Source organism: Kwoniella dejecticola, chromosome 7 (genome assembly GCF_000512565.2).
Source record: "Kwoniella dejecticola CBS 10117 chromosome 7, complete sequence".
NCBI classification, from domain to species: Eukaryota; Fungi; Basidiomycota; class Tremellomycetes; order Tremellales; family Cryptococcaceae; genus Kwoniella; species Kwoniella dejecticola.
Genome location: NC_089307.1, coordinates 893,498 through 907,216, shown reverse-complemented (window position 1 = coordinate 907,216; position 13,719 = coordinate 893,498). Strand labels below are relative to the sequence as shown.

General features: G+C 51.0%; 6 protein-coding genes across 6 annotated transcripts; 4 read left to right on the top strand and 2 right to left on the bottom strand.

The window, feature by feature from the left end:
* Positions 1 to 454: 454 nt before the first annotated feature.
* Positions 455 to 1,454, bottom strand: I303_105969 (uncharacterized protein; the record flags this gene model as incomplete). The annotated part of the gene is made up of 9 exons (XM_065969284.1): positions 455 to 480; positions 533 to 641; positions 695 to 821; positions 873 to 922; positions 1,011 to 1,061; positions 1,112 to 1,186; positions 1,238 to 1,282; positions 1,334 to 1,378; positions 1,434 to 1,454. The coding sequence occupies 9 exons, from the start codon at positions 1,452 to 1,454 to the stop codon at positions 455 to 457; spliced, it is 549 nt and encodes a 182-aa protein (XP_065825356.1).
* Positions 1,455 to 2,005: 551 nt separating this feature from the next.
* I303_105968 (GTP-binding protein rhoA) lies at positions 2,006 to 3,042 on the top strand (the record flags this gene model as incomplete). The annotated part of the gene is made up of 8 exons (XM_018409278.2): positions 2,006 to 2,042; positions 2,111 to 2,138; positions 2,198 to 2,231; positions 2,287 to 2,379; positions 2,456 to 2,466; positions 2,522 to 2,615; positions 2,685 to 2,930; positions 2,992 to 3,042. The coding sequence occupies 8 exons, from the start codon at positions 2,006 to 2,008 to the stop codon at positions 3,040 to 3,042; spliced, it is 594 nt and encodes a 197-aa protein (XP_018261550.2).
* A 749-nt stretch (positions 3,043 to 3,791) lies between these two features.
* Positions 3,792 to 6,430, top strand: I303_105967 (uncharacterized protein; the record flags this gene model as incomplete). The annotated part of the gene is made up of 6 exons (XM_065969283.1): positions 3,792 to 4,215; positions 4,257 to 4,585; positions 4,636 to 5,822; positions 5,880 to 5,975; positions 6,025 to 6,193; positions 6,242 to 6,430. The coding sequence occupies 6 exons, from the start codon at positions 3,792 to 3,794 to the stop codon at positions 6,428 to 6,430; spliced, it is 2,394 nt and encodes a 797-aa protein (XP_065825355.1).
* Positions 6,431 to 6,650: 220 nt separating this feature from the next.
* I303_105966 (uncharacterized protein) lies at positions 6,651 to 7,646 on the bottom strand (the record flags this gene model as incomplete). The annotated part of the gene is made up of 3 exons (XM_018409276.1): positions 6,651 to 6,944; positions 6,994 to 7,330; positions 7,381 to 7,646. The coding sequence occupies 3 exons, from the start codon at positions 7,644 to 7,646 to the stop codon at positions 6,651 to 6,653; spliced, it is 897 nt and encodes a 298-aa protein (XP_018261548.1).
* A 273-nt stretch (positions 7,647 to 7,919) lies between these two features.
* On the top strand, positions 7,920 to 10,387 carry I303_105965 (uncharacterized protein; the record flags this gene model as incomplete). The annotated part of the gene is made up of 6 exons (XM_065969282.1): positions 7,920 to 8,153; positions 8,206 to 8,585; positions 8,638 to 8,671; positions 8,722 to 10,163; positions 10,212 to 10,298; positions 10,354 to 10,387. The coding sequence occupies 6 exons, from the start codon at positions 7,920 to 7,922 to the stop codon at positions 10,385 to 10,387; spliced, it is 2,211 nt and encodes a 736-aa protein (XP_065825354.1).
* Positions 10,388 to 10,758: 371 nt separating this feature from the next.
* I303_105964 (uncharacterized protein) lies at positions 10,759 to 12,332 on the top strand (the record flags this gene model as incomplete). The annotated part of the gene is made up of 11 exons (XM_018409274.1): positions 10,759 to 10,800; positions 10,854 to 10,872; positions 10,922 to 11,076; positions 11,126 to 11,169; positions 11,217 to 11,281; positions 11,336 to 11,497; positions 11,549 to 11,592; positions 11,645 to 11,743; positions 11,799 to 11,908; positions 11,962 to 12,129; positions 12,182 to 12,332. The coding sequence occupies 11 exons, from the start codon at positions 10,759 to 10,761 to the stop codon at positions 12,330 to 12,332; spliced, it is 1,059 nt and encodes a 352-aa protein (XP_018261546.1).
* Between the last annotated feature and the right edge of the window lie 1,387 nt (positions 12,333 to 13,719).

Sequence of the window (13,719 nt, the reverse complement as noted above, 5' to 3'; positions counted from 1 at the left end):
CAACGGTACCACTGTTATTGAGGTTGACCTATTCGCGCTGTCCCGCCTTGTCCGCTGTGTCTGGAAAAGAGGGATTCGTAGATGTCTGAGAAGACTGCCGTTAGTCTTTATCCGCAAGGCTGCTGAGAAGACGTTTGTGATGACAAAAAATGGAGATCCGGTGTCACGCATAACGACAATATACGATATACGTTTGGATTGCCTGCAATCCGCACGTCACTGCGAGACACGCTCACGACCGGCGTTCTCCTCAAAACTTGTTCGACACCCTACTTTAACGGCTACACTGACGACATGCAGCAAAGGAGAACATGCATTCGTGAACAAAGCAGAAAGATACGGCAAAAGCATACTTGACTCAATCGAAGGGCACAATTAAGAGGATATAAGAATACATCTGCATGGTATAGAGGTGACATTCAAGGCGGATGACGAACGAGAGCCATAGCAGCGTCTACCACTCCTTGGCGAGCTTGAAACCTGGCAGAAGGAGTCAGATCTGCGCTTCAACATGGCATCAGATGGCACTTACCCCACTCAAAGTCGAGCCAAACTTGCTTGTCGTCATCGGTCACTCGGGAGCGAACGTTGTATGTACCCGATCGAGCAAGCATACCGGACGGCGACTCCTCGGACGCAAACTTTGGTAATCTTTTAGCGGTCTGCTGTTGATATGTGAGGATCTGCAACTCACCACCTTGGTATATGAGGCTTCTTGTGGCCCATAAGACCCGAGCATCGCCTCAGTCTTGTCCACGGTGATACCGCTTCGCTTGACCACTTGCAAGAACCTCAATCCGGACACAATCTCATTCTCGACGCTATGAATAAAAAGGTAAGCCGTGCATTTCGAGCAGAGAGGGCACGCTTACGTGAAGGTGATGCCGACCGAGTACTCGACGCCCTCCTTGATAGTCACTGACTATCAGTCCTGCTCAAACGTATGCGCACTCACGAGGTTCCTTCTTCAGCTTGGCAAGATCCGCAGCAGGCTGAGTCAGATCTATGACGATATCTTTGGACAAGGTTGGTGAGCTGAGAAACAGGGTCTTGAGGATGACCTGTACAGCCACGGTGATTAGTCACAAGAATGCGAATGCGGGAGACTCACTTTCTTGCTTCCACCAGCAGCAGCATTCGGTCCCAGACCAAGAGAAGCTTTCCATCTCTGGAGGGATTCGTCTTCCTATATTGTTTTGACTCAGCCATAGTGAACGCTGTAAGTGAGCGAACTCACCTGATCAAGAGCTGCGAGCTCGGCCACGGTCTTACTTTGGCCAACCTATAGAAAGCAGTGAGTATATTGGAGGTACAATGGTCACATGAGACTTGCCTTGTAACCTTGAGTCTCGGTTGGAGCGAGTTCATCCTCGGTGGCCTGAGCGATGGTGGTTAGCGTCATCACGATGTAAGGAGCTGCAGGATCCGCTCACTTCTTTTGGGTGAGCTGACATCGCGAAAGTAGTGGTCGAGGTACGATCTCAGATGATTCGACAAATGAAGACAAATATAAAAGTTGTGTGATTGAGCCATGATGCTGTCAGGAAGTGTCGATTGAATGTATGAGAGTGGTTGCACCGGTTAATGCAGGGGTCCGTGCCAAAAGTCAAGTCAGACGCGTGTCAGGATGAAGCACAATTCTCACGTGGTTTGACTTACCCCGTACTGGATTTGCACTGCCACAACCCTGAAACGCCGTATGACGATTGGATTAGAATATTCATACCGTAATTAGGCCGAACTGTAATGGGTGATTATCATTTTATTGGGTGTGATTACAAATTCCGTTGTTAGGTGTGATATAGGATCGCGTGTTTGGGAACAGCAGCGCAAAGTCAAGCCTCACACAATCACTCACCTGGCGACGTTATCATCATTCACTTCTTACTCGCACAACGTCAAAGCACTTGCAGTCATACATTGTTTGGTCATTTTGCTTCAGCAACGACTCATCTGATAATCCCTTCACCCACCCCCTCACCGAAAGAACAACAAGCACAAGAACATGTCCGGAGAGATCAGGCGGAAGTTGGTGATCGTTGGTGAGTTGAACAAAGGGTACCGCTCACTGTTGTCCACTTACGCTCCGCTTACGGTCGCCCCCCTACAGGTGATGGTGCTTGTGGTAAAACATGTCTGTGAGTGTCATCTCGCTTGGGATAGACCAGGATGCATGCTGAAATTCACGTTCTCGCAGCCTCATCGTCTTCAGCAAGGGCATGTTCCCAGAGGTCCGTCCGCTTTCCCCTCCGGTTTCAGACCGAGGCTGACGACACAGCATCACAGGTATACGTCCCGACCGTGTTCGAAAACTATGTCGCAGATGTGGAAGTAGATGGTAAGAAGGTCGAGCTAGCGCTTTGGGATACTGCCGGTCAGGTATGTCATCATCCCTCTTGACATTGAGTGGCAACGAGTAACGTAATTGACAACGCTTTGACCACTAATTCAATAGGAAGACTATGAGTGGGTCATAACTGATCGAGGACTGCAGAACCCGTGTTGACCTTCATACCTATAGCCGACTTCGACCGCTCTCTTACCCCGACTCTCACGTCATCTTGATCTGTTTCGCCATCGACTCGCCTGATTCCCTCGACAATGTGCAAGAGAAGGTGCGTGCTTTCAGCAATCGATCATACATGTCCCCATGCTAATCATGCTCATTGCTTCATGTTCACCAGTGGATTTCGGAAGTACTCCATTTCTGCCAAGGTCTCCCGATCATCCTCGTCGCCTGTAAGAAGGATCTTCGAGATGACCAGAAGACCATTCACGATTTGTCAAGAATGAACCAAAGACCCGTTTCTCGAGCTGAAGGATTAGCTGTCGCCCAGAAGATTGGTGCTCAAGGATACGTCGAATGTAGTGCTAAGACTGGAGAAGGTGTCAGAGAGGTCTTCCAAACCGCTACTAGACACGCCTTGCAGGTGTGTGAAAATTGATTTGTGAATCTACTTGAGCAGATGCTGACGTGCTACTCACCTTTAGAGCAAGAAGTCAGGACGATCAAAGAAAGGAAAGGGGTGTGTCGTGCTCTAAGATCGAGTTGTATAGTTTTCCTTTCCACACACATTTCCCAGATATTCACGCTTCTGTGCCGCTTTTTGGCGATTCTATATACCTAATCTCTCACATCGCTACACTCATCCAGGATGTGTCCTTCTGCCTCATTCTTTCATTCACCTTTGAAGACAGACTTCTTTTTTCATTCTATTCTGTTATGTGATATGATATGATGAGACCCGAGATATGATAATTGATGCGTTTCATGATCAACGATGTGTACCTCTTGTTCAGGGTCAACTCGACAGATTGCATGACTTGGACAGTGATATGAGGTGAGATATTGTGAGAAGTGGAAAATATGAGATTGGGGTATCAAAGGAAGCAATTCGGAGCAATAAATCATAGCGAGCGCTTGTATCCTGAAGATGACGTGAATGAGTGATTGTCGTATTCGCCATGCCCTAATCTCCATTTCGCTATTATAGACATCTCTTCGACTATCTTTGTTCTCATTCTTACTTGCATCACAGTCCTCGGTCTCCTGCGACGTCACCGTCATACAATTCTGCCATTCATTCGATCGGATTCAGCAGCCAAGCCAAGAGAACAGACAATAAATAACCCTATTTTCCATAGTCACACGCACAGGTCCGCTTTGTATCCGCAAGTCAATTCTCGATCATCTGTCATATACTTAGCATCCTTGCATCTTCTTGTATTGTTCGTCTCGCTATTGATCATTGAACGCACCCGCATCTCAACTTGTATCATCACTCGCTGCCATGGCATCGGCTCCAGTCGCGCCAATCCGACAACCTAGAGGACCTTCCGCCAACTCTTTTGGAGCTCCTGCACCACCTGCACAGCCTCACAATGGGCCACCCGCTCCTGACAGCGACTCTCTTCTACGAAGAGCCAACACCGTGTCCACCACCAGGCATCAGCCGTCCTCGTCCATATCCACCAACCCAGCAGCGTCTTCCGCTTTCCATGGATCACGGGCAAAGTCCGGAGTGAACAGATTCAGAAGCGGAAGTCTGTCGTCTGGTACCTCTGAGGGTGGATTAGTCAGAAAAGGCAGTGGAAGGGAGGTCAGGACTCAAGAGGTCGTACCCGAAGGCGAGGCAGAGGAGGGTATAAGCGGCATGGAGAGTTCGACGTGGGGTAAAGGGTTGAGCAGGCAAAGTTCTTTGCCCTCAAGACGAGGTAAGCTTTGATCTTGCGTTGACCTCCTGCTGACCTGTCAGCTGCCAATCCCACTCTGACGAGACAAGGCGAAGTCCCACCAGACGTCCCCAAGATTAGTATGGGCCCACCGCCTAGACCGCCTAGACGGATCTCCGTTGCCACACAGGATCCATCATCCCCTCCTGCTCAATCGCCTTCAGCGCATGTGCCGTCGCACTCATTGTCGTCCCTTGCCATGTTCAACCGAGCATCCCTGCCTGTTCAGCAGGACGACACCACGGTCCCTGCTGGTGCCAATGTGTCGCGTACTCAAAGCTTACGGGCTCAAGCCAAGCATTCGGACAACGGTAATCTGGGGAGAAGCGCTAGTTTGAAGGCCACTGGGGAGGTGAGTTGCCGCATCGCGTAACGTGTGCTGATTGCTGACTCGCTCGACAGCATCATCATCAGCACAGACCGGTCATCCAAGCTCTTTCACCGCCTTCTCAAATGACTACTCCTCGCAACCCTTTCACCCCTCCAACTCCTCCACCCGTATCATCTACGGCTGCCTTTCCTCCCTTTCAATTGCCAGTGGCGGATAACCACAACATGCAGGCCGACCACTGCCCTGGAGCAGATCTGAAACGACACCAAAGCTTGACCCAAGGATACGGCTCGTCCAACAGGGTCCGCGAGAGATTGGAACGCAGTCCTGCTGTCCTCACACTGGAGCAGAGAGAAGAGATCAAGAAACGCATGACCATGACCAAGTCGAGCGATCTCGAACATCCGCCTATCAGTCCCATCGTTCCTAGCGTATGGTCTCCCGGAATCCCGACTGGACAAGACGACGGATGGAATCGTGCGGCGTCCCAGCAGCTTCAAGACGCCTTTGATGCGATGAACCTCGGCAGGAAGATGATGGGGGTTGAAGGTAACGGGTTCCAACCAAGATTGGACCTCGAGACGAACGTCCTGCGTCATCCCCAACCTGCCACGGCTGGTCCCAACCTGGTACACTCCGGCGAAGAGCCCAGCTGGGTCACCAGTCTAGTCGGGGCAGATCACACACCTCACATCGCCGCTCCGAGATCTGCTGGACCTGGAAACACCTCATGGCAAGGTCGCGACTTTGGTTTCAGACAACAAAGCTTTACTCCTCAACCTCATCAGCAATTTGCTCGGGGCCCGTGGACTGAGTCCAACGCGTACATGCAGCAGAACATCGGCTTCTTGCAACAGCAGCACATGTTGGCGATGAAAGGGGCTCAACCATTCCAGCAACCCCCGTACCTAGGCGCTCCCTTCAGTCCGGCATATCCTTCTCCGCCTAATACCGCATTGCTTCAAAACCAGCCGCTGAGCACGCAAGATCGGGATGTGATCGAGTTGGCCAGACAGAAAGGGTTGAACCCGGCCACATATGATTGTCGTCCCGCTGCTGCGAGGTTCTTTGTCATCAAGTCGTACACCGAGGATGACGTTCAAAAGTCTCTCAAACACGAAATCTGGTCATCCACCGTTCTTGGTAACAAGAGGCTAGACAATGCGTTCCGTGAATCGAATGAAACAGGGCCGATTTATCTCTTCTTCTCCGTCAATGGTTCCAGACACTTTTGCGGTGTTGCCCAGATGTTGACTCCGTGAGTTTGAGCTGTGGCCGAATTGAAACCTAAATCCCAACTGACTGTATCTCGCAGAGTGGACGAGACTACCAATTCTACTGTTTGGGCGCAAGACAAGTGGAAGGGGATCTTCAAAGTGAAATGGATCTTCGTTCGCGACGTGCCGTCTCAGTAAGTCAATCTCTCAACACCAAGGATGAAGTGCTGAACTCCGGTACAGGGCGCTTCGACACATTCGACTCTCCAATACTCCTGAGAACAAGCCGATCACCAACTCCCGCGACACGCAAGAATTGCCCTATGAGGCTGGTTGTGAAGTGCTTCAGATCTTCTTGGATCACCAGAACAAATCAAAGACCAGTCTGCTCCAGGATTTTGCCTATTACGAGGTATGTTTACCCATTCACTCCTGTCTGTCGCGCTGAATATCGCTCTAGCGGCTCTCTGCGAATCGTTCCATGCAAGGCCAGACTCCGATCAGTCCCAACGGACCTAGCGCACCACTACAAAACCCCATGATGAACCATCCTATGCCTCCGATGCCACCTATGCCCTCGATCCCAATGCAAATGCCACCTCACTCAGCGGTGCCACCTGTTCCCCCTATCCCTGCTCGTTTTAGATAGCTTTCAGTGGTAAAAGTGTACTCACATTCGACACCTTTCTCATCTTCATCTTGCCACCCTTCCTTGTTACGCTTGATCCGTCCCTTATATCATATCATTAATGACGCATCACGAAAAGAGTGAAAGTATCCTTATCCAGAATTGCCAAACGTAGAAACGATTGTATGTGTATAACTTTGTCAACGAAAGACTAATGCATATGTGGACAAGTTGGCACGGCTCAACAGCCTGGTTTCCTCTCGCCTGCTTCCTCTCCTGTTCGCACTCTCCACGCCTTCCAGCCATGTACAGTACCTCTTATCTTCTCGTCTCCCGGATCGTCCTCAAACATGGCTCCGGCCCATTCCTCGACAACTTTCTGATACACCCACCCGTCGCCCGACAATGCCAATTGAGGGAAGAACGCGTTGTCCTCCTCCACCAGGTGTGGTCGGTGAGAAGTCAAAAATACCAATACACAAGCATCAGGAGAGGACGACAGAGTCGAGTTGACGGTTTTTATCAGAGCATCGTGCTGTTGATTCGTCAGCTTACCACAAAACGCCTTATTCGACCCAACTCACCTGAGAATGGTTGAAAACGAGATCGCTCAGGATGAGCAGATCATAACCCTTGTTCTGCGTTCTGGCCATGAGATGCTTGACATCATGACCCCACAGATGTCCAACGACATCTACCTTCCCCCTCAGATCCCCGGGGACATTTACGTCAACGTTAAACCTCATATTCTCCACTAAATCCGTGTCTGGATAGTCCGTAATCACCACATCGTCCGATCCTGCCAGGGCACACACGATGGAAGGCAGAGCTGCGCCTGCACCAAGCTCCAGCACTTTCTTCCCTTTGACTAGTGAAGGGTTGCGCAGTAGATATGTCGAAAAGACTCGTGCGGTATTCCATCTGCATGCGCCAAACCGTCAGCACACGTGCTCAACTATAATCATACTCACAGGTGATGTCCCCATAATGGGTGACTGCCGACAAGTCGCAAGACTAGCTGCCTACCTCGATTGACCTCATCCTGAACCGGAAGTATGACATCTGCGGGGATCTCGTACGTTGAGAAGGAGTATGGGGCAGGCAACGGTGATTCGGGTTCGGGTAGCAGATCATCTAGTCCGTAGAAACCTTCGTCGCTGGCATCGGATAGTGGCGAAGCGGACCGGCGAGACGATGGTCCGGCGTGGTTCTCGCCATCGGAGTGGTCGCTGAGCATATCGATGCAGGCAATTGGCGATACTGAATGGGTGTCTAATATGTCATACAGCAATATGAACTTGCGCATTACAACTTTTTGTTGATCCGAGCATCGATCCACGTGGTCCGGCTTGACGCTTGACACGAGATGACATGGGCTTCACTTCCGAATTGTCCTCCAGCATCGTTTACACGTCAACATCAGATCAATAATCATTGATCGGTAGCAATCAAAAGATTCCCCCGTGTGACAGTGATCCCGCCAGCAGAAGAGCTACAGACACGCCGCATGATGCCCATGCTCACCGCCATGGGCTCACGCCTGTCTCAACTCCTCCATCAGCTCATCTTCTCCTTGCCTTCGCCCGGCGGCAATGGCACCGAACCACTGGGCTCAGCAGGCAAGAACGGGAGTGTCGATACCAACGATCTATTCCAGGAGCCTGGAGAAGGGAAAGCGTTCGCGGGTGGAGTCGGGCCTTTGAGCTTTGTGGGATCAGGATATGGTGTTCTTCTCGTCATCATGGTATGTTCTAACAGCTTGGCGCGAATCCCAATTGATTTGCCTCTATCTCTAGGCCATTCTTCTCAATCGAATACACCATATTGTCCGTCGACCAAGGCCACCACCGCCACCGCTTCCTCATCCCCCGCGAACGGGTCTGAACAGGTTGCGTCATATGGCTTCTCAGGCACTGACCCATCCCTCCACGCCAAAGTACATTCGACTTCCAGGTGTATTCGCTCTCACCCGAGCCTGGGTAATCTTCACGGTGGTACTCCTACAAGTGGCCAATGTATGGCCCCAGTTTAGTTCGGGCAGGATGCATGAGCGCCTCTTGCATAGAATAGGGAATTGGGCCGGTGAGATGGAGATGGAAAAGGTATGCTGGCAAGTATTTGTCAGTGTATGCGCTGGTCTAGCTTGGGGAGGGTTGTCAAACGGGCTCGACAGGTCGTAAGTCGGTTCATGTAAATATCGGACATGTCTCACTGACCTTTGCATCCAGGAGAAGGCGAGATGTTGGTGCGAGCTTCAACCTTGTAAGCCTCTACGCTCTCGCGTCGGAAACCTCTGCTGACCGGTTCTGCAGTTCGGCTACTCATTCCTCTTACATCTTTACTCCTCGCCTCTCACTCACCATCACCCAATCGGGGTCAACATCCGGCCTCGACCCGATGCTCACGCGCTATTTCAGCTATGGCTGGGTTTGACCGAACTTGCCTGGCTACAAGCCATCGAACTATCGCCTGAATTGCGAGACAACCTGCTTCTTCCCACTGCTGTCTGTGGATCATTGGGATTGGGCCATTTCGTGTATGCTTTATCGACGGCTCCACTCAAGTTCCCCAGTTTCACGTTCCTGACGCACCTGGTAAGTCATTCCGTATCGGACACCGCTGACCAACAGATGGCGCTGCTTCTTTCGGTGGTCATAACTTTTACGATAATCCTCAAAGCCGTCACATATATCTTCACTTACGGCTACATACCCTCCCTGGTCAGTCTTCTCCCGCACGAAGGTGTGATTCCTGATAGACACGATGATTTTGGCGTCACATTGCTCAAGATCGGCACGGCGTGCATCGAAGCGACACAATATTCCGGTTTGCGGAACGAGTTGGTCACAATCGAAGAGAATCGAGCACCTTGGATCGAGATGTCAGCAACCGGCAGCGATGTGCACAAGACTTTTCTGACCGGTGTCAGTACCGGTTTCAACACGGAGATCACCAACATTGAAGTATCCGAATTGGCGAACCCCCATGCAGAGAGCGTCTACTGGAAAGAACAGAAAGCCTTCTGGCGCGCTTGCGTAACCAGGATTAGAGCGTTTGTATGGGGAACAATCCTGGCTACACCGCTCGGGAAAAAGGCCGTGAGAATGACCAAGGAGCTCTGGATGAAACGGTGGTGGTATGGGCCTAGGCAGTGGAGGATATGGCGAAGGGAAGCTTGGCGTGAACCGCCTTTGACAGTTGCCCGAAGACGACTCGCCAGGCGTGTGAATGAAGTGCAAGCTTTGAAGAGTGAGCGAGTAAAAAGACGAGCAAACCCGGCGTCAAACTCGAGCACAGCTGCGTCGAGCGGGGTGGCTGTGCATCAACGTCCAGGAGAAGCGGTGTCTTACAATCAGTTCTTACTTGGGCAAGCCCATATCGAGGACGACGAAGATGATTGGGAAGACGATGCAAGTTCTACTTCCAGCAACCAAAGTGACGACAGCGAAGTGGAAGAAGAAGCACTTTACCAAGACTTGATAGCTCAACCGCACGAGGATGGCGATGATATCCAACCTGTACTTCTCGCTCACCTCACTTCGCGTACACCAACTCCCCTGACTCGACGCCGGTATGCTGCTCTTTTAAATCACGGATCCCCCTCTCCTTCCCCTAGCTTGGGACTGCAGACCATCGCTCAGGAGCGAAGAATGGTCTCGGCGAGCCATGAGAGGGATGAAGACGATGAAGAGAGACGAAGAGCGTGTGTGGTGTGTATGACCCAGATGCGAGATACGATACTTTGGCCTTGCAGGTGAGTGGAGCTGGAGTCTTCAAGACATAGCAGCTGAATGCGGTTTAGATGTTTGGCTCTCTGTAACGACTGCCGAGAAAGTCTCGCAGCTCGTCTTTCAGCACCAGATCATATGTGTCCATGCTGCCGAAGGAAGTGAGTGATTGACCAAGATGGTCCGACTCGTTGCTGATCCCTTTTCTTATCATAGAGTCGATGGCTATAGCCGAATATATATTCCTTGAGAAGCCGACAGACTCTGCTTGTAATGATAATGACCTATATGTATCCCTCCTCTTGCCACATACCTGATATTCACTTTCATATGCATCTTGTCTATGATACTGTTGTACCAAAGCGAAGTCGTGAGCGGTGCGAGAACGATGAATGAGCCAGCGGATGAGCCGGTGGCCGGTTATGCAACATAGCCGAGCAAGCTGAATGACACGAATGGATCAAAAGTAAAAGTGATCCTCACTCCCTCTTTCGTCACAGAACGGAGGGACAACATAACGCACATAACGCACAACACACACAAGCAAACAACACCCGATTGATAGCCCATCGCTACCTTGGCGTCTCAACACCTTGCATTACTCGCGATATCTTTGTAGCCATGCCGATAGCCACAGAGTTGACCCGTTTGTTGGGGATCAAGGTCAGTCTAGTTGTCATTCAGACCAGTCCAAGTGCTGATCCCAAGTTCTGCAGTATCCTATCGTTCAAGGTGGTGAGCTGAGTGGTCGAACTCGGACTGGCAAGCGCTGAGAAGGGTATAGGCATGCAATGGGTCGGCACGCCCCCGCTCGCTGCAGCGGTAGCTGTGTCGGGAGCCCTAGGCATGCTGACAGCGTTGACGCAGCCAAGCCCGGACGCCTTGCGTGAGGCTATAAGGGAGACCCGAAGACGTATAGGTGGTAATGAGGGGAGATTTGTGAGTTTCGGAGACAAGCATAGGTTGTTGTCGCTGAAGCATTTAACAGGGAGTGAACATAACGCTTCTACCCTCTATAAATCCCCCCGACTAGTCAGTAACAAAAAGCTTCATCTTTGATCCTGCTGACTGCTTTGTAGTGCTGGGTACGCTAGAGCTGCTCTGGAAGAAGGTGTAGATATTTTCGAAACGGCTGGGAATAATCGTAAGTCCTAAGATTCATCATGTTGAATGCAGTCAGTAAACTTGCGCCGTGCAGCCAAACCTCTGATCGAATACATCAAATCGTATAAACCACCCGGATTGACGGATGCCGACCCGATTCCAAAAAGATTCATTATACATAAATGTGTGACAATCAAACATGCTCTTTCTGGCCAGAAGATGGGAGTCGACGTCCTGAGCATAGATGGCTTTGAATGTGAGTCCCGATCATGTCCTGTGTTGATAGGTGTGCTGACTTTGCACACAGGCGCTGGACACCCTGGTGAAGACGACATTGGAGGATTAGTCTTGGTGAGTCGTTCCGTATGGCGCCTTTGGCTAGTCCTAACACGACTTCGGTCAGCTTGCACGCGCCGCCAACGAGTTATCAATTCCCTATATCGCGTCAGGCGGGTTCGCCGATGGCAGAGGCTTGGTCGCAGCATTATCTTTGGGAGCTGCAGTAAGTGCTATGTTGTCACACTATCACGGTCATTGAGATAACGCTTAATCCTCAGGGCGTGAATATGGGCACGAGATTCATGTGCACGGTGGAATCACCGATACATCAGAAAATCAAGGAGAAGATCGTCGAGTCGACCGAGAAAGATACAATTCACATCTTCAGGTGGGTTCGAAGGCTCCCATGGTGTTCAAACGAAAGCTGATCATGCCTCACAGGACGCTGCGTAATACTGCTCGTGTATACCGGAATGCGGTGTCCACTGAAGTAGTTAGACTGGAACGTAGACCGGGCGGGGCCAAATTTGAGGAGCTGCGCGATCTGGTTTCGGGTGCGAGGGGCAAAAAGGTGTACGAAACGGGAGATCACGATGCGGGCATATGGTCGTGAGTCGACCGTCGATGGCATCGGAATGGCCTGCTAATCTTGTACTGGCAGTGCTGGTATCGCTGTAGGTCTCATCAACGACATCCCAACATGTCGAGATCTGGTGAAGACTATCGATCAGGATGCTTCGGGAATGATAAAGAGAATGAACAATCTTGTTGTCACCGATGAGCAAGCAGAGCGAGTCAGAGCCAAACTGTAGATAAGAGCTTCTTCGTGATAGATAATCAGATTTGGGTAACAGGGCACGTGCATGTAATGACATGGAAAGCACGGACTGCCTTCGAGTAGTGTTTGGCGAAACCTATCGTTGCCCACCGGACATCGCTCACTTGTGTCACATGTAGCGTCTTATGCATCTTGTCTTCTACTTCCTGCATTCTCCTTGCAAACTTTTGGCCTGAGTTAGATCGACAAGTCCAAGTCATCAGCCCCTGTTGCGATCGATTGCCGTGTCGCTCCAGGTCACATCTTGGCAAACTTGGATCTTCAAGTCTAAACCTCAGATTATGGCTTGCCTCAGCTACACGGCTGGTTCCCTGTGAGTTACCGAGCCTGAATGATTCGCGGCGTGCGATACAGATTGTGGGCTTGGCTGAAGCATGTGAATGTCATCAGAAACCGAGCCAAGAAGCGTATACGACGGCGAGCTCGTATAGCCCTCAATTTCGGACGAAGAGGGTACACTCAGCTGGCACGACAGCGTGAAGCTCTTTGGCTTCAAGGCGATAGTACTCAAAGAGAAAATGACATATATAGCCTCGTGTATCCCACAGAGGTGCGGGCAGATGAAGACGAAGATTGGACCGTGCGGTGGACCAGGCAGTATCGACGGACCAGGACAACGTCCGGAGGAAGCGGGCAACCGCGGCCAGTGGCAAAACAAAGGCTCTCAAAGCCTGAAACTGGCAGAAAAAACGTCGCCACAGAGCCCACTCAGCGCCCCGCTGAGGTCAGCTGCAAAGGTAATAGTAGGTGTTTTGACAACCAACCTGGACGATTGGTGTAGACCTCGTCATCGCTAATTCCTACAGATCTTCCGCCAGACACAGTGCAGCTATCTGATCTCAATCCTCACCCGACTGCTCATGACACTCTGATTCGAGTTTGCGAGGTGGACAGTGTCAGACGTCATCAGAAGTTGTGCGAATTAGCGAAGCATGATGACGAAACAAGAAATGCCAAATCAAGTCGGGCAGAAGGACGGCCTCCGTCACCACTGATCACCGAGGCCGACGCGTCCCCTTCTACCCGGATTAACCGGACTTTCAGGTCGACCTGAGATCCTGCTCAGGTTTTGAAGATTATTAGACGATCAGCCCTTGTCGAAGATCTGTCGTATACTCGGAGAACAAGTGAGAATGTCAGTTGGAGTACAGCTGGTTTGAAGTGTAATCCAGTGGATGACTACGAAATTTGATCTGGAAATGCGATACCATCTCAGCTTTTGCAGAACATGCGTACTTCTCTTTGCCCGTTCGGCAAGCGTTTCGCCTTTGCTATGTTGCGAGTCTCGCCATGCTTGGTCGAAGCAGACAACAGGGACTGCAGACTGGGAAGGCAGCATCGAAGACTGGTCGGCGTGCGAC